General features: G+C 32.9%; 3 protein-coding genes across 4 annotated transcripts; 1 reads left to right on the top strand and 2 right to left on the bottom strand.

The window, feature by feature from the left end:
• The first annotated feature begins 721 nt into the window (after window positions 1-721).
• Window positions 722-8,677, top strand: LOC137820061 (RNA-binding protein 208-like). Its single transcript, XM_068623840.1, has 13 exons — window positions 722-956; window positions 1,128-1,270; window positions 2,198-2,259; window positions 2,532-2,634; window positions 3,840-3,916; window positions 4,218-4,279; window positions 4,399-4,486; window positions 4,704-4,779; window positions 5,106-5,136; window positions 5,235-5,357; window positions 6,297-6,382; window positions 7,381-7,554; window positions 8,019-8,677. The coding sequence occupies exons 2-13, from the start codon at window positions 1,163-1,165 to the stop codon at window positions 8,331-8,333; spliced, it is 1,305 nt and encodes a 434-aa protein (XP_068479941.1). The 5' UTR covers window positions 722-956; window positions 1,128-1,162; the 3' UTR covers window positions 8,334-8,677.
• A 2,651-nt stretch (window positions 8,678-11,328) lies between these two features.
• Window positions 11,329-16,648, bottom strand: LOC137822762 (U-box domain-containing protein 52-like). 2 transcript variants are annotated; one of them, XM_068627754.1, is made up of 10 exons: window positions 16,110-16,648; window positions 15,543-15,649; window positions 15,289-15,410; window positions 14,873-15,078; window positions 14,735-14,786; window positions 14,335-14,629; window positions 13,873-13,974; window positions 13,173-13,601; window positions 11,984-12,739; window positions 11,329-11,818 (listed from the first exon to the last, which is right to left on the bottom strand). In XM_068627754.1, exons 1-10 carry the CDS (start codon window positions 16,309-16,311, stop codon window positions 11,759-11,761), a joined length of 2,331 nt encoding a protein of 776 aa, XP_068483855.1. In that variant the 5' UTR covers window positions 16,312-16,648; the 3' UTR covers window positions 11,329-11,758. The 2 variants fall into 2 exon arrangements, with proteins under 2 accessions (XP_068483855.1, XP_068483856.1); XM_068627755.1 differs by having other exon boundaries at window positions 14,873-15,075; window positions 16,110-16,559.
• Window positions 16,649-17,507: 859 nt separating this feature from the next.
• LOC137821630 (probable nucleoredoxin 3) lies at window positions 17,508-20,507 on the bottom strand. Its single transcript, XM_068626311.1, has 4 exons — window positions 20,151-20,507; window positions 19,274-19,423; window positions 18,583-19,062; window positions 17,508-18,369 (listed from the first exon to the last, which is right to left on the bottom strand). The coding sequence occupies exons 2-4, from the start codon at window positions 19,373-19,375 to the stop codon at window positions 17,788-17,790; spliced, it is 1,164 nt and encodes a 387-aa protein (XP_068482412.1). The 5' UTR covers window positions 19,376-19,423; window positions 20,151-20,507; the 3' UTR covers window positions 17,508-17,787.
• Between the last annotated feature and the right edge of the window lie 2,317 nt (window positions 20,508-22,824).

Below are 22,824 nucleotides of genomic sequence, written 5' to 3' on the forward strand. Positions count from 1 at the left end.
TATTTAATTTAAATATAATGATAATTTTGTACACTAATAGCACAGTAAAGAGTAAAAACTATCACAAATTTACATCATATGGACTTTTTTGTGTGTGTGTTTGAAACTTCAACAATAATTAGATTTTTTTTAAAGAACAAACAAAACATATAACGACTATAATAAAAATATTATCAATGTATTTTAAATAATAAAAAACTCAAATTTCATTTATTTCTAAAACTTAAATGTCCAAATAATAATTTTAAACACAACAAAAAAATTACTATAGAACTAAAAATAGGTTTTAAATTTTTGAAAATATATATGTATATATTTAGTTTCTTCAAGAACGACGAGTATTTATGATCTAACCAGACTAGTAAAGTAATATCATAATAATGAAAAAAATAAATTTAATGGTTAATATTAAGTGTACATTCATAATAATTTCAAACAAAAAATCACCAGTAATTAATAAATATTAGTTTACATGACTTAAAAATTGATTAAAAAGACACAAATTTAAATAAAATCAATCAAAACTGTATGGTTGTTAATTGACTAGATATGGAACTTTAAATAAGATTTATTATTATAAACAGCTGAAAAAAATCAATAAAATTCTTTAAAAGAAATGAATTAGTAATAAGATTTTTTTTTAATAAAACTAATTTAGGATATAAAAAAAATAATCACTTTTTTTTTCAGTATAAATTTAGAGCATTCTCCTTCAAGAATTGTGTGTTTATATAAAGTATAGGTAAAAAAGTAAACGGGTTTATCCGGTTAAGTTGGGTTAACACAATCCGGGTTAGGATACAGTGGAAGTGGATGGACATGGTTATGAGATTGGCGGAATGAGGTTGGAGAATTGATTGAGAGTGCGAAACCAAAATCCAAAACCAAAAACACCATTTGGGTTGGGACCATTCACCATCCACAGCCTTGTCTTCTTCTTCTGCTTCCAAATCACGGTCAGAAAAATATCAAATCCGTTCCCTTTTCCATCTTTCGCACAATCTCCCAGATTTCAATCACCGATTTCCACCATTATTATTATATTATATTGTTGCAATTGTTTACTTGATTTCTTCCAAATGTTACGATATGGCTCCGTGACAATTACTCGCTCTTTCTCTTCTCAGGAACAATCTCTCTCTGAATCGCGCGAGGTTAAGATATGCAACAGAGGCTGAAGTTGCAGCAACAACAAGCCCTCATGCAGCAAGCTTTGCTTCAGCAGCAACAGATGTACCACCCTGGCATGCTCGCCGCAGCTATGTCTCAGGTTAGCCTTTCTCTGCATTCTTCTTTTCCTTTTTTCACCTTTTTTTTTTCTTTTCTTTTCCTTTTTTTTTTCTCCGTTTTCAATTACGCCGCATTTTTTCTGCCGAATTTGTGCATCCGACTTCAATTGCATTTGCTGCGCTGTTTCTATTTCCGTGGAAAAAAGAAAATAGGGCTTGTGGATGGGCAGAAAACATTTAATTCATGTAATTAGGGTATTGGCGGTGTTGTTGCTCTGGTTTTCGTGGTAGCTTAATTTCAGGCCACTTTCACAGTCTTGTAAGATACAATTGTTACCCGTTGCCTTACGGTTTTTCTATTCTCTCCACAGGAATGATTATTGATAAATGAAAATCGCATTGCTTGCTTCAATTTTATTTGGTTCATTTTCATCTAGGTTTCGTTGTCAAGAAAATGGCTGCTGCTGCTGCTGTGGTCTATTGTTGTCGTTTAAATTATTCAGAATTGACAATTTGATATAATTGTTGAGTACCACCGACTAGTGTATTATATGTATTTGTGATTTGCAATTATTTTGCTCCCAAACTTTTAGCTCTTCAATATGGCAATAGGAGGAACCTAATGATTGCACAAAATGTTAGGTCGTGGTCGTAGTCAACTAGAATATGTCAAGAATTTATAATCTGTGGACCTATAAAGCATACTATAGTTATCTCATTTAATGGAGGTATTGTTGCAGAATTGTTTTTGACGATTATGATATGAACTAAAATTGGTTTATGCATTTGGTTGATTTACTATTTGGGTTGTTAGAAGCATATGAGAAATAGCTCAGTCCTTTATTGTCTCTAAATAGTGTACTCTATTTTTTCTTCTATTTAAGGTTTCTGTCTGTGTATAGTTGATTGGACCTTCTTTCCTTTTGTCTGTTTTGTTTATTCTTTTGTTGTTTTTGTAAACTTTGCAGATGGAGCCTGTTCCAAGTGGAAATTTGCCTCCTGGTTTTGATACATCTGCATGCCGTAGTGTGTGAGCGTTTTATTTCTTTCGTATTTTAGATGATTTTTGTCCGCAGTTTCATGTTTGTGCACAAGTATGAGTGTTTCCATTTTAACCAAATTTCTAACAAATGTAGATACATTTTTTTGTTGTTGCATAAATGTTGTTTTTATCTGATCTGAATTTCTGAGAGATAGATTCGATGCTACTGAAGTTCAATGTTGTATTAAATAATCACTGTACTAGAATTAGTATAGTTATTCTCTTTGACGCCTTATTGATCTAAAACTATGTTCTTTCAGTTATGTAGGAAATATTCATGTAAATGTCACTGATAAACTTCTCGCAGAAGTTTTTCAGAGTGCTGGTCCTCTTGCTGGCTGCAAGCTCATAAGAAAAGAAAAGGTTTTTGATTCAATATTCACCTCTATTTTCTTTGTTGATGATCATTGATGCTCTTATTATTATTATTAGTTTACTTGTAAATGACCTCTTTTAACAGGCCTTGTTGTAAAATTAAAAAACCCTGTTATTTTTCCTAATTTTCCTTAATATTATGAGTATGTTGATTACTAGTACTGATGAGTAAGCTTTTAATTGTTTTAAAAAAATCTGGCTGGCATAAGAATTTAGAGTATAGAATTACTTTAATCTGAACTTCTCTAATGAGAATCTTTATTCTACAAAGGTGATATGTTTTCAAGGAGTTATGAAAGGATAAGTGCATATCAGTCCAGAATTTGTTTGGTGATTCTGGCCTTTACTAACTGAATTATAGGTTTCGGTGTCTCCCTTCTTTTGAATCCTTTTACTGTGATGCATTTGGTGGTAATATTATCCTGGTGTCGTCTTAATATCTGGCCTCTTGCTTATCATAATTTTTTTACCAACCTTGCAATGTAAATGGCTTCTCTAACTTGGAACTGTGTATGGTGAAAGCTGAGAGCTTGAGAGAGTGAGTGTATATCAGCTAAGATGGATTGCTTTAGATCCTGCTTGTGTGCTATATGTCATTTGACACTAGTAATTTCTGCTGTGGGTTACACTGTGAAGTTTCCGTGACTGTGGCTCTTATGTTGTGTCTGTCCTAGCTTATTTTAGGCCTTTCTTTTGCTGAAAGCAGTAGCTAAGCCTAACAGAATTTCTTTAAAAAGGAGCTTTTCAAAAGGTAACTCCTTTTTAATAGAGAAAACTTAAAAAGGAGCTTTTCAAAAGGTAACTCCTTTTTAATAGAGAAAACTTAAAAAGGAGCTTTTTAAAACCACTAGTTTAGGAGCTTTTGGTTACTTCTCCTTCTCTATTTCAAATGCCAAGATCTAATAACATAATACCCAGGAACTTTGAACTTAAAAGTATTTTTAAGGTTAATATATTACAGAATATTACTAAACAACTTTAACATTAAATTTAAAACTCTTATTTCAACTTTAATTTTAAATTAACTCTTGTGCAAAATAAATTTGGACATACGACAGCTTAGTTTAGCTCTACATGCTATTTCATGGTTACCCTTATTCTTTTCCCAGTCATATGCCTAATATCTACGCTCTCTCCTAGAATCTTTCTACTTATTTTTCCGGCCTTTTCTTACTGTGAAATTAATGTTACAGTCCTCTTATGGTTTTGTGGACTATCACGATCGAGCATCTGCGGCCCTTGCAATAATGACATTGCACGGACGACAACTGTAAGCATTTTGTTTGATACATGTTTTATTCAGCTTCTTTGGCATATTTGCATAGGTTTGTTTGTGAACTGTGAAGAAATTCTCCATCTGGATTTTCTGGAGATAGAGGAACCATTATCGTTTTTACTTTCATATTCTTTTTTACTGATAGACCTATTACTCACGTTTACTTAGCATTACAAAATATTTTAATGGCTCTAAGATGTTCTAATCAGACAATCTTGAGTCTTGGCAACTTGTCAGAGTTTATCTTTATATGTAGCTACTTTGAATAATATATATTTTTTATTTCTGTTTGCAGTTATGGTCAAGCACTTAAGGTGAATTGGGCATATGCCAATAGCAGTAGGGAGGACACATCAGGTTAATTTTAAGACAGTTCATATATTTTGTGATTTCAATTATTTTGCTTCTTGGGGGCATTCTTTTTCTTTTTTTCTTTTCAATTGTATATTCCTTTAATTTTAGTTTAAAATCATCAGGGCACTTCAATATATTTGTCGGTGATTTGAGTCCAGAGGTTACTGATGCAACTTTATTTGCTTGCTTCTCAGTCTATCCTAGTTGTTCGTGAGTTCCTCATTGCTTTTTGTTTTTTTTCTTCATTGTGAATTTTTTGGTCATTGGAGCAAGGTACATTCTGTTTTTATGGTGACTGTTGTGGTCCTCATTAGTGGTGACAAGTTGAAGATAGTTAACTGGGGGGAACTTTTCAACAAGTTACTCAGCCTTGAAAGATGTTTTGGTTTCTGGAATTTACTTTTCTATCTTCTCTCGTTATTTGCAGTGATGCAAGAGTTATGTGGGATCACAAAACCGGTCGGTCAAAAGGATATGGTTTTGTTTCTTTCCGCGATCATCAGGTACTGTAGAGATCAACCAATGAACCATCCTGAAAGAGGAAAAAGTTAAAGCTTTATTAGGAAGTGCAATTATTTTCCAAAATAAGCTGAACTAAATGTGTTGTGAAAAGATCATTAAATTGTTTTTCTTTCAAATTAAATGAGAACAGAACACTCAATATCTCCAGAACTTTATTTCATTTAAATTGCCATATAAATTTTATTTGCTGTGTTTTTGTTGGATGTGTGAATAACAGTATGAACCCTTTTAGAATATCTTCCAAGTTAAACCTTACAAATAATCAGGTTGGTGTAACTACGTTAATTGTGTGCTGAATTATATGCAGGATGCCCAGAGTGCCATAAATGATATGACAGGTTTGGCATTCAGTTGTATACCTTTGTGCTCTTTGTTCCCTGCTTTTGTGTCATGTTTTTTGTTTATACCAACATGTGGTGTTTCCTGCATCATATAGGTAAGTGGTTGGGAAACAGGCAAATACGATGCAACTGGGCAACTAAGGGTGCTGGTACCAGCTCCAGTGAAGAAAAGAGCAATGACAACCAAAATGCTGTTGTGCTTACAAATGGATCTTCAGGTATCAAGTACCTTTCTAGATAGCCAAGAGCCTGAGCCTAAATTTCTGAAACCATGAAAACATAGATGAAGACTCAAGTTTACATTTTTTTCCTTCTCCAGTTCAGGCTATTTTTTTGAGTGGTATGTGTTATTCACTGTTCTGAATTATGCCATACTGATTCTAAAGATGACGGAAGGACCGATGGACCACACTTATTAGGGTAGCATATATATTTTGGTGGCTTATAATAGAGATCCACAATGGCTAAAGATATAATCAAATTATAATATATAAGTGAATTCATCCCTTAACTTGCAAGTTGGTTTTATAATATTGAGTTAGGTTTAAAAACTCAATTTCTAAGATGATATTAGAGTTTATTCTAACAAAGTTTGTTAGACTTATCTGGTCATCCCCTATCGGGCTACTATTGGACCACTTAGAAATATCTACTATCATGCTAATCCTTAGAGTAAGGGGGGTGTGTTGGAGATCTTATAGCGGCTAGTTTTGCGAGATTGAGTTAGACTTAAAGTTGACATATGTTAGACACATATGGAAGTGCACTTCCAAGTGTTTGATTTGTTAGGCACCAGTTTTGACGCATACTCGGGTCCTGGAAAATAGCTAAGGTAGACACAAATAACATAGCTACTAGTTTGTATGGGATAAATGTTGTGCTTTTACATGATGAGCATTTGGCGAAGTTTGTTATCCACTACTTTGGTATAAACTTTCAGTATTTTATTAGAGTAACTAAATGGTTATAGTGACTACAATTATTTCTAATTTGGGATCTCAATTAAGTATTCACTTTGTTTGCTGCTTTTTTTCCTTTGCACTCGTGTAACTAAGTTCACTCATCTATTTCCTGTGTGCTTCTGGAGACCGCCAGGGAATTTTAGAATTGTTGACAGTGACAGATACTTATAATTCATTTTTTCCAATGTTTTACAGATGGAGGTCAAGATAATAATAATGAGGATGCTCCTGAAAACAATTCTTTATACACCACAGTTTATGTTGGCAACCTTCCTCATGATGTAAGTTATGTTAATTGAAGAATGAAATATTATGGTTATTATTTTCACATTTTAAAAACTAAAACTTTATTTAATTTCTCTATTCACGAATATGGAAAAAATATTTAGGTATTTTCTAGGATTAATCTGGCTTGTTAGAAGTGTATTTGAACATAATTTTGGATGGATAACTGGGGTGCATATTTTACAATGATGTATATCTGAATTTCCCTTGTTAAAAGTGGTAGAAAAATGCCATAATATGTGTAAGATAGTCCTCATTGCAATCTTTCCAACTTCACGGCTTACATGTGGTTAAAGGACAGACATGCCTTGGCCTGTCGAACATTAATTGACTTGAACTTAAATTATTGTATTCAAATTCGAGCATAATTTTGTTGTTTTTAGGTGTTGTTAACCCATGTGGTATGATATTTCTTGTTACTTTTCAAAAGTGTGTTTGAATTTGGCGTTGGCACTAGTGACCCAGCTTTCTTAGGAAGCTCTGAGTGTCAATTTACCTCCCCCGTAGTTTGTTATTGCAATCCTGTAACAAAAAAACTAGTGTCTTTGCATCTGACGAGCAGTTATCTGTTGTGGTTTATTCACAACTTCATCAATCTCTTTTATTATTGAGTCTTATATGCCGCCTCTTGCTTTGGATCTATCCTCAATGAGAAAAAAAAAGGCATCCCAGTATTTGTGGGGAACTTAGATATGGTGACGTCATTTGCAGTGTCACATGGTTGCAGAGCTCCTTGCAACCATATTATTGTTGCTTCTTCGTCTGATGCAGTCCACAATTCAAAATCATGGTTGAGAGTACATTTTGAATTAATTTATGAAAACCTTTTTCCAAGCTTTTAATGCTCCTTCCTAGCATGTACTTGTCGTTGAATGTGTCAAATCTGTGACAATATGTCTCTAAACTGATTGATCTGAATGTCAGTCTTGCAATATATTACAAAATATGAACTGTTCCATTTAAAAGATTCTTACATGTGGTTTGAGGGTAACAGGTAACTCAAGCTGAACTCCATTGCCAATTCCATGCACTGGGGGCTGGGGTAATTGAGGAGGTTCGAGTTCAAAGGGACAAGGGTTTTGGATTTGTCAGATACAACACTCACGAGGAAGCTGCGTTGGCCATTCAGGTGGCTAATGGAAGAATAATCCGTGGGAAGAGTATGAAGGTGAGAATTTTTTCACTTATCTGGTCAACTAATTAATTGCCATTTCTTGTTTGGTCTGGTGGTTGCCCATAAAGTAATGTCCGTAGGGATGTTTTTCCTTCACAATAGCTGATCATGTTTCTCAGGACTCGCATCTAGAGTCAGCTGCTTGCACCTAACCTTACCCTTACCTTTGTCCCTTCCCTGTGGGGGCGCCGATTTACATCATGGGAAGGAGGCCATGTTTTTACAGCATTCTTCTATGCCTGTTATGGACTGATGGATACAATTTTATTTGTATTGTTGGGAAGTTAAATTAAAATGCTTTTGAAGTATAAATGTAATTTCATGGATGTAATGCACCTCAAGTATAATAACACACTTAAACGCATGCTCTTTGTACTGTTGCCTAATTTTAAAGGCTGGAAGGTATGGGGGTTCATGAGATGCAGATGAATAAAAAATATTTTACTTGAATTTTGCAGTGTTCATGGGGTAGTAAACCAACTCCTCCTGGAACAGCTTCGAATCCGTTACCTCCTCCTGCTCAACCGTATCAAATACTTCCGACTGCAGGGATGAACCAAGGTTATTCTCCTGCTGAATTGTTGGCTTATCAGCGCCAACTGACCTTGAGTCAGGCTGCTGTATCTGGTCTTTCAGGTCAAGCCCTTCTGCAAATGACTGGACAACATGGCCTAGCTCCTGCTTCAATGGGCGTAAACTCTGGGGGATCTCAAGCCATGTATGATGGATATACCGGTAATTCATCAAGACAGCAGCTTATGTACTATCGTTGACACATGAGCTTGTGCAGATTCACAGTTGCTTTATTATCGTCTGGGGGACTTTGATGTGGCATCACATTTCTCTTTGCTTCCCCACAGCATGTCCTTTTCATACTGGGCTTTTTTTATTGGAGGTATTGTGGCTTGATAATTTACTTAGTTTTTTACGTCGTGTTGTAATTTGTATTGTTTGATCTAACGAGGATTTGATGACTCAAAAAAAGGGATCTATGTTTTGCTAGAAAGAGAAGCGAATTTTATGTTTGGGTAGTTTTCATTTATGTTATTGTGTATTATAAGTATCGACTGAAGTTCATATGTTAATAATTCTATGCCTTTTGTTTTTATTTGCTCCATACCGCTGCGTTATAACAGCTATTATATTTTTTGTGTGGAAAATCAACGCTGTGTTAATTTTTCTGGCTCGTGTTTAACGCTCTGCTCTTCATTTATGTGGCGCACTTCAAAATGCTCAAACTTCACTTTGCCTTTATATTTAATGCGTCAAAAACTTTGTTTAGAATTGAATAATTAATTAGTCTACAACAAACAAAGATAATTCATATTTTTAAAATGTTTTTGTGAATTAGCCTTTTTGGTCAAAATTGTCACTTAGCTTTTTAGTGGTAATGGGATACGATACGAAGCGTCCCGTGAAATTAAATTACAATTACTTTGCTAAAATTGTCCCCGTTCAGTATCGGTTTACTTCCATTGTTTCACTGAAATTGAGACGAGTCAAGTGTATTTAATAAGCATAGTCAACAAAATGTCTCTTCATTGTTTGAACGTAAATAAATTTTCCTAAAAATTAAGTTTTCAATATGGATAATTGCATATAATGGGATAAGGTCTTAATTTTTAATATTTAACTAACGTGACTACTTTAGAATTTACAACACTACACGAGTTTGATATAATTTTACAATTATTAAGTGATCTTGATCCACCGCATCTTCTGTGTTTCCGATCAATCTCTAGTAAAACATCAAGTTTTTTAATGTTTTGATAAAATAATAAATGACATTTAATTAGTAACACATATTAGGACATAAAAAGTAGTGGTTCAAAACCACAATATTTTTTCCTTAGCTTAGGCCATTGATTTGCGTTTTGTTTGATATTACAGAAAAAAAGTGTAGATAAAAATAAGGAAAATAAATAAAAAGTAGGGTAATTCTGGATTGTTTAGTTTTAAAAAATAGGAAAGAAATTGAAGAAAATGAGTTGTTGGGTTTAGATGGAAAGAAAGGAGATAAATTATATAATAATTGAAAAATATTATTTTAACCTTAATTCATTGTATAACATTAAATGCATTTAAACAATCATAGAAAACAACATAATTATGAAAACCCACACGTAGTTGATTATGAAAAACACAATCAATTATCAAAGGAAAAATGGGAGAAGCATAACTAATGAGAATCACTGATCGATTAACCAAAAAACTGTTTACCTTTGGTTTACCAAATTGAAGAATAAAATAGCGAATACCTAATTTGAACAGTAACAGTCTTTTCAAGCACAAGAAAAGAGATAACATGGAGGTTAATTTTGAAAACAAGCACAATCAACAAAATCCTAACAATTTTTTTACTATTTTTCTCTCTTTTGCATGGAATTAAGAAAAAGTGACTACTATTTTTTAATCCCTTTTTCCCTAATTTATTCCTATTTTGTTCATCTTCATTCTATTTCTCCATATTTATCCTACTCTAAATACAACTAGAATGTCAAGTTCTTGTACATACCCAAAAGACTTCTATGGAAAGATATTTTCACATCATGTTCGATCTTACACCCCAACAAAATATTAATATTTGTAATAAAAAAGAATTTAAAAAAAAAATTTCTTAATGAAAATATAAGCTGTAAAATGTTAAAATAATTTTTAAAATTAAAAATATTAAAAATAATTAAAATATTAATATTTATTAAGATATAAAGTGTAACATTTGGTTGTAAAAAAACATTTATTTTTTATTTTTTTAATATGAAATGAGTTACAGTTAGCCATAGTTTCTGCTTTTGACGGAATCATTTCTCTGTCTACCGCTTTATATTTTTTTTTACCTTCTTCATAATTTTTACTAAAGAACATGTAACTAATAAATTATTATTATTATCTTGAAACAAAAATATTTAAATATATTGGAGATTTTATATCGACTAAAGTTAAAAATATTTTAAAGTATATATATGATGCACTTTATAACTAGCTTTTATAAAATTGAATTAAACTTAAAAGTTCATTTATCTCCACATTGATATGAGATAAGAACATTTTACGGTATTCCTTTAGGATGATATGTATATTTTTTCGATTTGGCATTCGTTGAATCAATTATTCGAAGCCAATTTGTGAATGAATTCACTAGGTGTTTTCGAGAGTGATTTCTTTATTCAACCATATCGACTAGATTGTGTAATAATGTAACTAAATTCTTGCTATTGCAGTTAATAGCTTAATAAGATAAATTTCACTATTAAAAAAAATAAAAAAATAGAATTAAATTCACATTATTATCCGTAGCAGTTGAAAATTATTTACTTTTATAACAATTACTTTAAACATTGCATTTCTAAAAGTTATATTTAAGTTAATTATATTGAAACTAAAGTTGCAGTTACATCTATTAAGAAGTGGACTTTAAGCCCAACTCAACCCCATAAAACCAACTCATGAGATTGAGGTTTGTACCCACTTATATACAATGAAAGACTTTAATCTCTAGCCGATGCGGGATCTCCAACACACCCCTCAAGCCGAGACTGTCAACTCGTGCGTGAGACTATATATTATGGGTGGTCCGATAGCGGCCCGATAGTGGGTGGCCTGATAAGCCCAACAAATACTCGCTAGGATAGACTCGAAATGGCTCTGATACCATGTTAAGAAGTGGACTTTAAGCCTAACTGAACCCCATAAAACCGACTAATGGGTTGAGGTTTGCACCCACTTATATAGAATGAAAGGAATATTGCAATGGAAGAAAAATGTATGTATGTGTTAAAATTATTAACATGAATACATTGATAATACATTAACTCCTACAACATGTTCCTCTTAAGTTTTTGAGTAATTACTTCTGTAAACTCTCTCAAGAGTCAAAGAAGTTATATAAAGAAAGTTAGTTTACAAGATGGCTTGGAATCGTAAAAATATGGTTACAATTTCTATACATGAATTATCTTTGTTGAAGACCTTGTGCATAACCTATTACTTTTGTGCAGGGTGAAACTGTATCTCAAAAATATGCTACGCTTTTGGTGCAATCTAGAGTGAAATAGACAAGGGGCAAAAATGTGGTGGAACACCACTTGGAAAATCAAGCATGCTATAACATACAACAACCTAAGCACTTTACACTTTATCCTTGACATGGATCCATTGAACATGTTTTGTTGTTTGGTTCAAGTGTTGTTTTCACTTGTTAAGACACTGAATTGTTAGCTCTAATTGCCCCTGAGACCGGGTGAGGACACTCTCCTTCCTGAGCAGGCACAAATTTTGCATGTTAGCATTATAGCATTATGAGTTACAAATATTTAGTTTTTATGGTGAATAAACTGTGTGCTTTGTTTTGCTATTAACTTTCTTCTATAATGAAAACATAGAAACATAAGCAGGCCCTTCATGGAACAACATAGAAACTTACCAGTACTACAGAAACATGTCTGTCTCGGGTCACATTCGTAGGTTTACCCAAAGCTGAAATAAGATCACTATCTTCAGCAAGGTTTCTTAGTCTATGGAGTTCTGGTAGGATAACCTTGCCAAGATCAGGTCTGTCTTTGCGCCTTAATTCAGCACACTGAACTGCCAACTTAGCAAATTTCAAGGCCTCCTCTTGTGGCCAATCAGAGAGTGATGGATCCAAAATCTCATCTAAAGTTCCTTTCTCAATGGCCCTTTCAACATGATGGGTCAAACCCATAGGTGCTTTTGCTGTCAAGAGTTGCAAAAAAATTATCCCAAGGGAGTATATGTCTGATTTCACCCCTAACATTCCTGTCTGCTGGTACTCAGGATCTATGTAGCAGAAGGTTCCGGCTGCGGATGTCATGTGATATTGCGTGACAGTGTCTGCCACAGATGGTGGAACTAGCCTGGCCAAACCTACATCACTGATTTTGGACACAAAGTTTCTGTCAAGCAAGATATTGGCTGGTTTCAAGTCCCTGTGCACCAGAGGTTCTGGTTTTGTCTGGTGCAGGAACAGCAAGCCTGTGCCAATCTCAGCTGCTATCTTGAACCTTAGCTGCCAAGGAAGTGGGGGAGTGTTGCCCTTTCGAAAGAGGCAATTGTCCAAGCTTCCATTTGCCATATACTCATACACCAGACATCCATATTCTGGACATGCTCCCAGGAGGAGAACCATGTTTGGATGCCGTATGCAACTCAATACCTCAACCTGTAATTACATGTAACCAATTAAATTCAACATCCAATACAAATGTCTTAGCCCTTTCTGGCTAGTATGACCTGATCAACTGGATACGTGGTTCAAGAAATTGCTTTGCTTTCACAAATAATAACAAAAAAATGCAGAATTTAGTTAGGATCAGTGCAAAGTTAAGCTGTCATCCAATCATAAATTGCCATGTTTGATAATTGGTTTTTATAAGGAAGTCAAATAGAGGATGATTTTGATTGTTTGATAGTGTACAAGTTTTGCACTGTAGAGCATTTCAGTTAAATTCGTTAAATATATTTTCTACGCAAATCTTTAAAATTGGAAATATAGAAGATTTTCTGTAACCAAGTTAAACCTTGAGAAACCAAAACCTCTGATCATTGAATTGAATTTGTGGTGTTCAAATGTACTGTTTTGTTTCTATGCTTACCTCTCTCTGAAACTGTGATCTTCCTTGTTGTGCATCTGGGCGTAGAACCTTGACTGCAACAGGTGTGTGATCCAAATGGCACTTAAAAACGGGACCGTATCCCCCTTCTCCAATTTTAAGGGATTCTGAAAAAAAATTTGTTGCCTCTTCAATCTCCTCGATAGTGTACTTTCTATACCTGATATCTACATTTACCAAAGCATCAAGCACTTTTCTTTTCTCTTCTGATTCTCTAATTGCTTTCATTTCTGCAACGAGTCTCTTCTGTGATTCCAGTTCTGCAATTCTCTTTTGTGCTTCAGCAGTCTCAATGGCTGCTTTAGACTTGGCTTTCTCCTTTTCTGCCATTGCCATTGCTTTTTTCCCAGCCAGCTTTGCTTCTTCCATTCTCATCTCTTCCTCTATTTTCCACTGCTGAAGTTCCACTGCCTGTCAAGCATGCATACCATTTATCACACATTATTGAACTTTTCTAGAGATAAACACAACTACATAATTAAAACGTACTCATCATGTAAAGATTTCTACACTGTCATTCATTAATGGATTGTCATATTCTAGTAAGAGTGTTGACTTCAGTAATAATTATTTTAAAATTCATATGCATGAAGTGATTTCTAATTGGTTAATGATATGTTAACCAGTGCATGAAAATTAAATTCTAAACACAAACTACACACACATATATATCAACTCACACCTTCTGATGTGCTGTGAGTGCTTCTTTACAAGCCGTGTTATACATTTCCATGGTCTGCTTCAGCTCCAACTTCAATCTCCTCATTTCAGCCTCCATGTCATCCTACAATTGCCGCAACATCAACTATTTAAAAATCTCGTTTTTCTTGCAAAAAATTGCCCAAACTATCGAATTCTGTTCAACTCCTTATCAGTGCAAGAACGGTTAAAACACGCACAAGCAAACCAAAAAATACAAATGCAGGATGTGTTTGCTATGAGAATCTGTTTTTTTTATAAATTATTATTAAGATACTACTTTACTTTTTTTCCATTTTCAAAGATTTACACAATAAAAACAAAAATCCAGTTTTCACTGAACAAAGGGAAAACAAGATGAGATTTTTTTTAATTACTAATAAAACATAATAAAAATGTTTTCTCAGACCAAACAGATCCGTAGAGTACTGCCAACTTTCCTTACCGTTGCTTGTGATGTAAAAGATTGATTGTCACTCTCAAATGAGAATGATGTGAATTCATTAGGACTGTTCAATTCCGGAGACTTCCTTCCATAATGTATTGACTCAAAACTCAAGTTTGCATCTGTGTCTGAGCTATATGATAACCGAGGATTGGATATTCCGGTATCTAAGTTCAATGAAGGGATCAAGCGGTCTGTGCTTTTCCTTCCAGTGCTTACAAAGGATATGTCCATATCTGAATTGGGAGTGTCCCCATAGTGTCTGCCATTGTAATGTTTCCTAGTAAATGGTGACCTGTTTTCACTGATGTTTAGTCTTCATATGCTAAAACAAATGCTATTTAGTCATGCAAAGAACTAGTTCATGCTTATATAGTATGTATTATGCAGTGTCACTGACCTGAACGATTCATCATACTGTGATGCAGAATCAAAGGAATGCGATTGTTCTTCTGGTAGAAACCAATTTTTAGTGAGCAGCATATTGACAATATGTTTAGAGACATACATGTGTGGTTCTTGAAGGGATGAATCTAACCTTTTATGTTTGGATCCGAATGCATATTTGGGTCTGAAATGTTTGACCTGACACTACCTTGATAGACCAGGTTAGGGAAAATGGTCGGTGGTTGACGAGTAGCAGATCGCATTGTTTGAATCTTTCCTTTGGCAATAACATAGACGGTGCAGAAATCTGGAGCCCCTTTTGAAATTTCTCCTGGAATATCTGATACCTTGAATCTTCTGATGAGAAAAAAATGTTCTTTTAACAATACGTTATGAGGGCAAGTGACCCTAAGTTATGACAGGATAAGTCTTTATGTTTCTAATGATCACATTCCCAAACTCTACATATTAATTATTTAGTGTTTTATCTGAATGAAAGGAAGAGGACTAGAAACTTGATGTAAAATTTGCAAGATGAAAACGTGACTTAGAAAGAGAGTAGCATACTTGAGCAAACTAGTTTTTGCTGAAGAGCCAAGAACCAGATGCTCAATTCCTGTCTGAGAAGCATATTCAGTTATAGCTTTGGATACATCTGAATCTTCTAGTTGGACATCCTTGCAATGTATCTATGGCCCATCCACCATACCCCACCAAGAAACAAAACAAAAGAGATGATAAGAATTCTAAGATGAAAACAATGAGCAAGATATTTGTTTTCACTTCCACAAACATTCATCTTGAAAGGAAACACAACTCACATCTTTTCGTGTACAGAAGACACGATATGGGAGGAAAAGATTTTTGTTTTGGCATTCGTGTTCTTTGCCCACCACTGAACTATCATCGCCAAGGAAAGCACTTATCCCTGCCCAGGTAATCAACCAAATGAGGAATCAATCCTGTAGCCATTATTCCCATTGCTACAATAAACTTTCATAAATTTATGAAATTGAGATCCTATTTAATCTTATTTTTTATGAAAAAAAGTTATGTTGACTGTGTCATAAAACTCTGTCAAATTCAAATAAATTATGCTATTTACTAAATGACAGCAGTCAGTAACCACTGAAGAAGAAAATCTGATTTTTCAAAATTTACTTAACAATGCATTTTTGAATGGTCTACTTGTATACCAAAATCAAATGGAGTCTTGCACACAATAATGGGGAGAGAAATAATGCTGGTTGATGTGTCATAATTATCACGTTCCACTGAACATGCACAAATCTTGTTAAGAGACAATGAGGAAGCTATGATTAACAGAAATGGCAATTCCATTGGGCATAAAGAGTGTATGAGTTTAGGTATAAGGTTATGGTACTTACTAGGGACGAAAAGAGAAGGTGATGGAGATAGAGTTGGTGCAAGAAGCTTGACATGGATGAGAATTACAGTTGCACTTCTCATGAGGAGATTGTCAACTGCCCATTTGAGTGCAGTTTGACTCCCTTTCTTTTTATCAATTGCCACTGCTACTAATCCACTCACACCATCCTTCTTCTCTAACCGATTCTTTGGCAACCACATTACTTTCTTCCACTGCAATCTTATTCTGCCCCTTTAATGAACAAAATACCAAACTAAAGGACCCTCTGAGACCAAAATGTCTTTTCTTCTCTTCCTTTCGACCACACCATCTAAAATTCCTTCTTTTGCCTTTTTATGTTTCCTTGGTTTGATTAGATTACACCCAGAAAAATGTTATAAAAATACAGGATGAAAATCCTATGTTACCTTTGAATAACATAGGATTTGAGACATGTTTTGAATTTGTTGTTCCTGATTCTTTGTTATGTTCAAAACTTTAAACAATAAAACTAACCAATCCCTTGTATGTTTGTAGCAGCCAATTTGGGATTTATCTAACTATTTTAGGCTTCTATGTAACAACCACATACATGGTTCTATCCTATAATCTTGTTTATTCCCATCAAAGAATGAACAAAATTTGCTGGTTAACTTTGACTTTCCTTATGTAAATGAAATCTCCTAACTAAATTATATATAGCCACTTTGCATCCATCATTACATTTTAATGCAAATGTACATCCAAATGAAAAGAGAAATTCCATCCAAATTTTATAACAATGGTCATTAATGTTTCACGTGGATTCTGTTTATTTAAATCAATAAAAAATTACACATTAATAAAATTGTTTTAGATTCTTTCTATTTATATATTTGTATTTGTTATTTTGGTCTTCTTACTCTTACTTCATATCTATTATTTTATTTCAAACTTTAATAAATTTTAGTTTTTATAATTTTATTTTATCCTTGTCCATCTAAATGATGTCATGACATGCTTATCTGATTGAAAATAGGTCTGACATTTCTTAAATATCATAAACTAAAATGAAATTTTTCCTATGTAAAAGGGATCTATATATAAAAAATGGTACTTTAGTAAGAACTGAAACAATAACATCAGAGACTAAAATGAAATAGTTTTTAATAGGAACCAAAACGTGAAAAGAAAATTAAAACAAAATGAAAATGAATTCAATCCTATTAAGACAACAATGTAACTTATATTGATAATTTAAAAGGGCTGATTTTTCCTTGAAATGGATTAGACAAAAGCACATGACCATCTATGTATAAATAAATGTATAAAAATCATCAACACTTTGAATACATTCTAATTACCTTGATAAAATATATAAGTAAGCAAGCACACAAGAGTGACAAATAATGACTCGCACTAAAAAATATGTAAGAAATATATGAAATGGCAAGTCATTTACCTGCAATATATTCTTTAAACAGTATGTGTCTACACTTTCTTAAACTTAGTAGTTCTATTCAGAACTTTACCTTACAAAACTCACCTGATTTAAATCGCTCTTAATTTCAATGGCAGGTTTCAGCAACATACAGATAAGAAAGAAAAGATATTCAGTGTTCAAGTTTCTTAGGTATTACAACTTTCTTTCCATCATCACATAAATAGCTATAGTTGGTTCCAAACTTGAGTGTTTCTATTCTCTATCAACTTTAGTCCTAATTGGCCTTTTCAAGACAACTTGGGTGTAGGTCATAGTCACAGACATCACAAGAGAATGCCCAGAACTTCCCTTGCTTTCTACAAGAATCACATACATATGCTTTGGCCATATCCAATTTCAGCACATGTTCATGCTTGACATCCTCAGCCTGCTGTGGCAAAGCCTCTCCTTCCTTTCTCAGAGCTGCTTCTAGCTCTCTTATCCGTGATTCGGTAAATGGAAAAGCTTCTGCTCCATATGAAGAGACCATAAACTTGCCATTCCCACTAATTACTTTGCCATCTGGTCCAATGAGAACCAAAGCAGGAATGCCCTTTATATCAAAGATTCTTCTAAGGTCATGCCTTGTCCTATCCTCATATGGAACAGCAAGCCAAGGCATACTATTTTTGTTGATATTGAATTCAACAAGGTCCCTATCTGTTGATATTAAAACAATCTCAAAACAGTCTCCTTTTGCAGCCTTGAGTTTGTTGTATGCATCTGTAAGCTGGACAGTGAAGGCACAGCAAGGAGGAGACCAGTAGGCACAAAAATACAGGCCTATGGTTTTACCAACTACTTCACATATGGGCACCTGCAACAAAAAGACTTGTGAATGTCATTAGTGTGCACTACTACACAAGTTCTTTATATAAAAAGTTCTATAAACACTTACATAGAAGAATATAAGAAGGAAAAATGAAGAGTTTCAAGTTAAAATTAACTGAATTTTTTTTTTCAGCCTTCTTTCTTTCTTCTGCTGGTCTATAGGAAAGTAGTGAAAAGCTGAAAGTAAGCACTGGACTACCTTTCTATCATCTCCAGAGATGAGAAAGTCGCGTCCTTCATGTCCCAATAATTCTTCCAAGTTTGCTTCCTCACGCTTCCTTTCATCCATGGCTTTCAATTCCTCGTGTCTCTTCCTAGTGAAAGGAAATGCATCAGCACCATAATCCTCTATGCAGCCAATCAAGTCTTCTTTAACAGTTATGGCATCTGAACACAATGGAACAAATGATGGGATTCGATCAACTCTGTATCTGTCAATCAGTCTTCTGTGCAAATTTACATCAAATGGGACAGCTAGCCATGTCATGCTCTTGAAGTGTTCTTTAAATCCATCCTCATCACGGTCAAAGGAGATGAAGATGATCTCTAGATTTATTCCCCTCTTTCTCAGTGTTTCATAAAGTTCAAGAAGATGGGGAGTGAAAGCTCTGCAAGGCCTGCACCAGTTTGCACTGAAAAATAGGCAGATGACTTTCCCACTGCATTCTGACACGGGTACCTAATCTCATGATTTAAAGATAGCAAGCATTAGCTACAAACTGAAATAACAAACTAAGCAAATGATGCAATTTGTTTCCTTAGGTAGCTTTTTACCTAGAAGTTAAAATACTAAAATCATCAGTTGATCTCAAGTTGAATCTATTTAACTAGCCTATTGTCTAATCAAAACACAACTAATAGAAAGAGGGGTTCTGCAGAAACCAAAGTACCTTTCCTTCAGAAGATAAAAGGAACTCAACACCTTCAGCTTCAAATATCTTCATAATATCATGGTTGTCAGTATATGTGGCTTCAAAATTTAACCCTGCCATAGGAGCTGGATAAAACAGGTCCTCTCTTTTGTTTAGCTTTCTTGATATCTATTTGATCAAGAGAAAAATATGAGTTTTGTAAGTTATGTCCAACATGGAGTATAACACTATCAATAGGATCTTGAACTTTAGCTCTGACAGTAGGTTCTGTGCAAGAGCATCATTTGATTTTTCTTAAATTAAGCTATTTGTCTGAAACTGTCCTTCAATTGGAAAACATTAGATTATATCTGTGTGAACAAAACTTGGAGAGGGGGATGCGTTGCGTACACGGCTTCTCAAGAGAACCTCACGGTACTCTCTCACTAAACCACAGGCATATGGTTTTGATGATCAATGATTCAAACATAACTCAATTGGAAAATGCTTCATAGATAGGTAGGAAGAGTCACATCCTCTCCCAACTTCCAAGCCACAATTAGAATATGTAAGAATAAAACTTTTGGTAGGTCCATCTCTAACTTGACAGTTACTTAAAACTATCTGAACCTAAAGTGGTGTGTGTGATTACTGAGAAAGAAGCATATTTGAAATCATAAGTTTTAATCTTTGCATTTAATTCAGGTGGATTTCAATGGACCCAAGAGAAAGATACCAAGATTAGAGGCACCCTTATGTAGTTTAGAGAAGACTAACTTGAGATTTTTGCATCAAACCCAGTTAAGAGCCATGAATTGGTTAGAAGCATAAACCTCACACACCTAGGCATCACTTTTAAAGGGGGAGGGAAGGAGGGGGAATAATCAAATTTCAAATTTTGAAGTAAATTACATACCTTGCAGTTGCAGCTGAAGATCAGCAAGTGGATAGGAAGAAAAAGGAAGAGGTTGAGTCTCCAAGACGAAAGGAGATGATACAGGGCGTTGGGACAGAGAAGAGCTTTAAATGTTACACTGATGTGATCAAGAAGACTCAATAATATTCACTGCACACAAAACAAATTCTAACAATTTTATTATATAATCTATCTATTCCAAAAACTATGCAGTTAATTTAGTTTAATGCATTTCCATTAAAAAAATGTTAACTATTATATTTATAGATTAAATGTTCCTGTTCAAATTTAATGATTTAAAAAATATAAAGATGGGTTTATTCAGCAGCACAATCCTTACAACCTAAAATTAATGTTAATTTTCGCTAAACCACCATAAGCAAACACTCATAGTATTTATTTACACAGCATTTGTGTTTATTTCAATATATGTAGTTTTTCATTGAAAACTAAATGTTCCATATATTGGGCATATGCTCTGCCCATAAACCGGATATGCTGACAAAACAGAGCACCTAAATTGTCCGAATGTGTCAGAATTCGATTCTTAATAAAAAAAATATTTCTTTTTGTCAAATTTTATTTACTTCACAACTGAAATATATTAGTCTAAATAAAAGACCAATATTCTATAATGAAAAGTCCAAAACTAAATAAATATTTTTATCTTGAATAAATAATGTGCTTAATAGTGTCTATTATGATTGAAGATTCTGTTTTCTGGTTACAAGTCCAACACAACGGAATGGAAGAGAGATCATAATCTTTTATGAGCAAGTTTTATCCTATCTTGGACTTATTAAATACAAAATTAATATACTCTCGTATGTTTCATACAAAATTTCACATATTAAATAAAATACCATTCATTTTTAATCATTCTCTTCATTCCATTTCAAGTAATTATAGTTTTATAAAATCAAAATTAATTTTGTATGTATATTAAATTTCTATCATCAAATAAAAGAGAAAAATATAGATATACCGACTCGATTGCGCAGTGTTTCCGTAGTGTAAATAAAACATTTACATCATTGTTTTTAGTGATGATTAATATTACTGTCACCGAATTAAATTATATATAATTTATTGGATAAGTTTATTTTAAAATTAAAATTAATAAAAGAAGAACAGAGCAATTTTTTTTAAAATACATCATGGGCATATGTACACTGACCTAATCTCATGTGCAGAACTAATTATATGCATACAATTTCATATTTCTTGTTTTCTTAATTCCAAAAAGAATTAATATCTATTTAACGTTTTTTTTTCTAAAAGTTTTAGACCTTTTTTAACAACTTTTTCAACAATTCCTCTTTATATAATTAAGTGAATGTAGAAACACTTTCATTAAAAAAATCACAAAAGTAGTTAAAAGAAATTAAAGATGTTCCTATTTAAATTTGTAATAATAGAATATTTCTCTGTTAATTTCATAATCTTAAAAGACCATTATTTTGGAAGAAAATACTTTAACTATTTTTAAAAACATATTGATATATAAATAACATAAATAAAGACAATATAGTGTGTCTTTTGAAATACCTTTAAAATTGTCAGTTTTCAATTAAGGATGAGAATGGAACAGTCACACATTTTTAGTCTCTTAATTAAATAATTTCCTTAAGAAAAAGATAAATCATAATAAAAAGATATGATATTAAATAATATTTACGTATAATTATAATATATGTTAGTTTTGTAAATATTCAGAGTTATATTAAGAATTTGAGTAATGAATAATAAAGTAATAGAATTGTTGATTGAGAAAATATAAAAAAAAATAGTATAATAAAGTAAGAGTTCTTTAGATGAAACAAAATGACCGAAGAAAAAATAGAAGATAAATTGTTTAGGCTAGTTAATAAAGTTAGGGTTTTTTATGAACATATTTTTGTTCATATTTAGAAATTTAATCTTAGATTTTTCAGATTATAGTTGTGAATAAATCAAATATTTTAATTAAAAAATATTTGATTAAGTTTATTTAGCCTTAAACTATAATTATTAATTAATCTCAAAGTTTTAATACAACAGAGGTCTCCTGAAAGAATCATTGCACGTGGATCTTATTAGTCAAAGTCTAATTCACTTATTCTAAACAAAGTTGAAAACGAATCCAAAGAATCTGAAAAATTGGAAACAAAATTTAAGAAGAAAAATTGAAGAATAAAATATAAGAAAAGAATATTGCAAACAAATCCACAAAATCTGAAATAGAATTTGAAATCTAGAAGAAAAAGAAACTTATAAATGGATACAAATCAAAAGGAGAAAGATCATCACCTCACACTAAATACGGAAGACATTTAAGTGCGTCACTCTTCTTAGTTCTTATTTGTAATATTTGTTTTGTCTTTTTTATGAAAGACTAATTCTTTTTAGGTTCACTATCTTGTAATCTCACATTGAATTCAGAGATTTTGTGCAATATTTTTCTTCAATTAATAGATTGTGCTAAAGAGTTTGGTCCTTTTTAATTCTAATTATTGTTATTAGAATTATTTTTGAAAGTTTGCTAATAATTTGGTTTTTTTATTTAATTGGTATTCTGGTTTGGTTTGATTTATTTTGAACAATCTCTTGTATTCTTAATTCAAGGTAAAATACTAAAAAGCTCATAAGTAAATGCTTGGAAATTTGTGAACATTTATTTCATTAATTACAGTAT

The sequence above is a fragment of the Phaseolus vulgaris genome, chromosome 9, assembly GCF_000499845.2.
Source record: "Phaseolus vulgaris cultivar G19833 chromosome 9, P. vulgaris v2.0, whole genome shotgun sequence".
NCBI lineage: Eukaryota > Viridiplantae > Streptophyta > Magnoliopsida > Fabales > Fabaceae > Phaseolus > Phaseolus vulgaris.

Excerpts from the sequence above, each read along its gene's own strand:
- LOC137820061 (XM_068623840.1), top strand. The coding sequence starts at position 1,163 with ATGCAACAGAGGCTGAAGTTGCAGCAACAACAAGCCCTCATGCAGCAA. Across the intron at positions 4,487-4,703 it reads TCAGTCTATCCTAGTTGTTC|TGATGCAAGAGTTATGTGGG; the intron begins GTGAGTTCCTCA and ends CGTTATTTGCAG. Across the intron at positions 5,358-6,296 it reads GCTTACAAATGGATCTTCAG|ATGGAGGTCAAGATAATAAT; the intron begins GTATCAAGTACC and ends AATGTTTTACAG.
- LOC137822762 (XM_068627754.1), bottom strand. The coding sequence starts at position 16,311 with ATGTGGTTGCCAAAGAATCGGTTAGAGAAGAAGGATGGTGTGAGTGGA. Across the intron at positions 15,079-15,288 it reads GCAAAAACTAGTTTGCTCAA|AAGATTCAAGGTATCAGATA; the intron begins GTATGCTACTCT and ends TTTTCTCATCAG. Across the intron at positions 14,630-14,734 it reads CAGTATGATGAATCGTTCAG|GTCACCATTTACTAGGAAAC; the intron begins GTCAGTGACACT and ends CAGTGAAAACAG.
- LOC137821630 (XM_068626311.1), bottom strand. The coding sequence starts at position 19,375 with ATGGCAGGGTTAAATTTTGAAGCCACATATACTGACAACCATGATATT. Across the intron at positions 19,063-19,273 it reads TTTTATCTTCTGAAGGAAAG|GTACCCGTGTCAGAATGCAG; the intron begins GTACTTTGGTTT and ends TCATGAGATTAG. Across the intron at positions 18,370-18,582 it reads TCTCTGGAGATGATAGAAAG|GTGCCCATATGTGAAGTAGT; the intron begins GTAGTCCAGTGC and ends TTTTTGTTGCAG.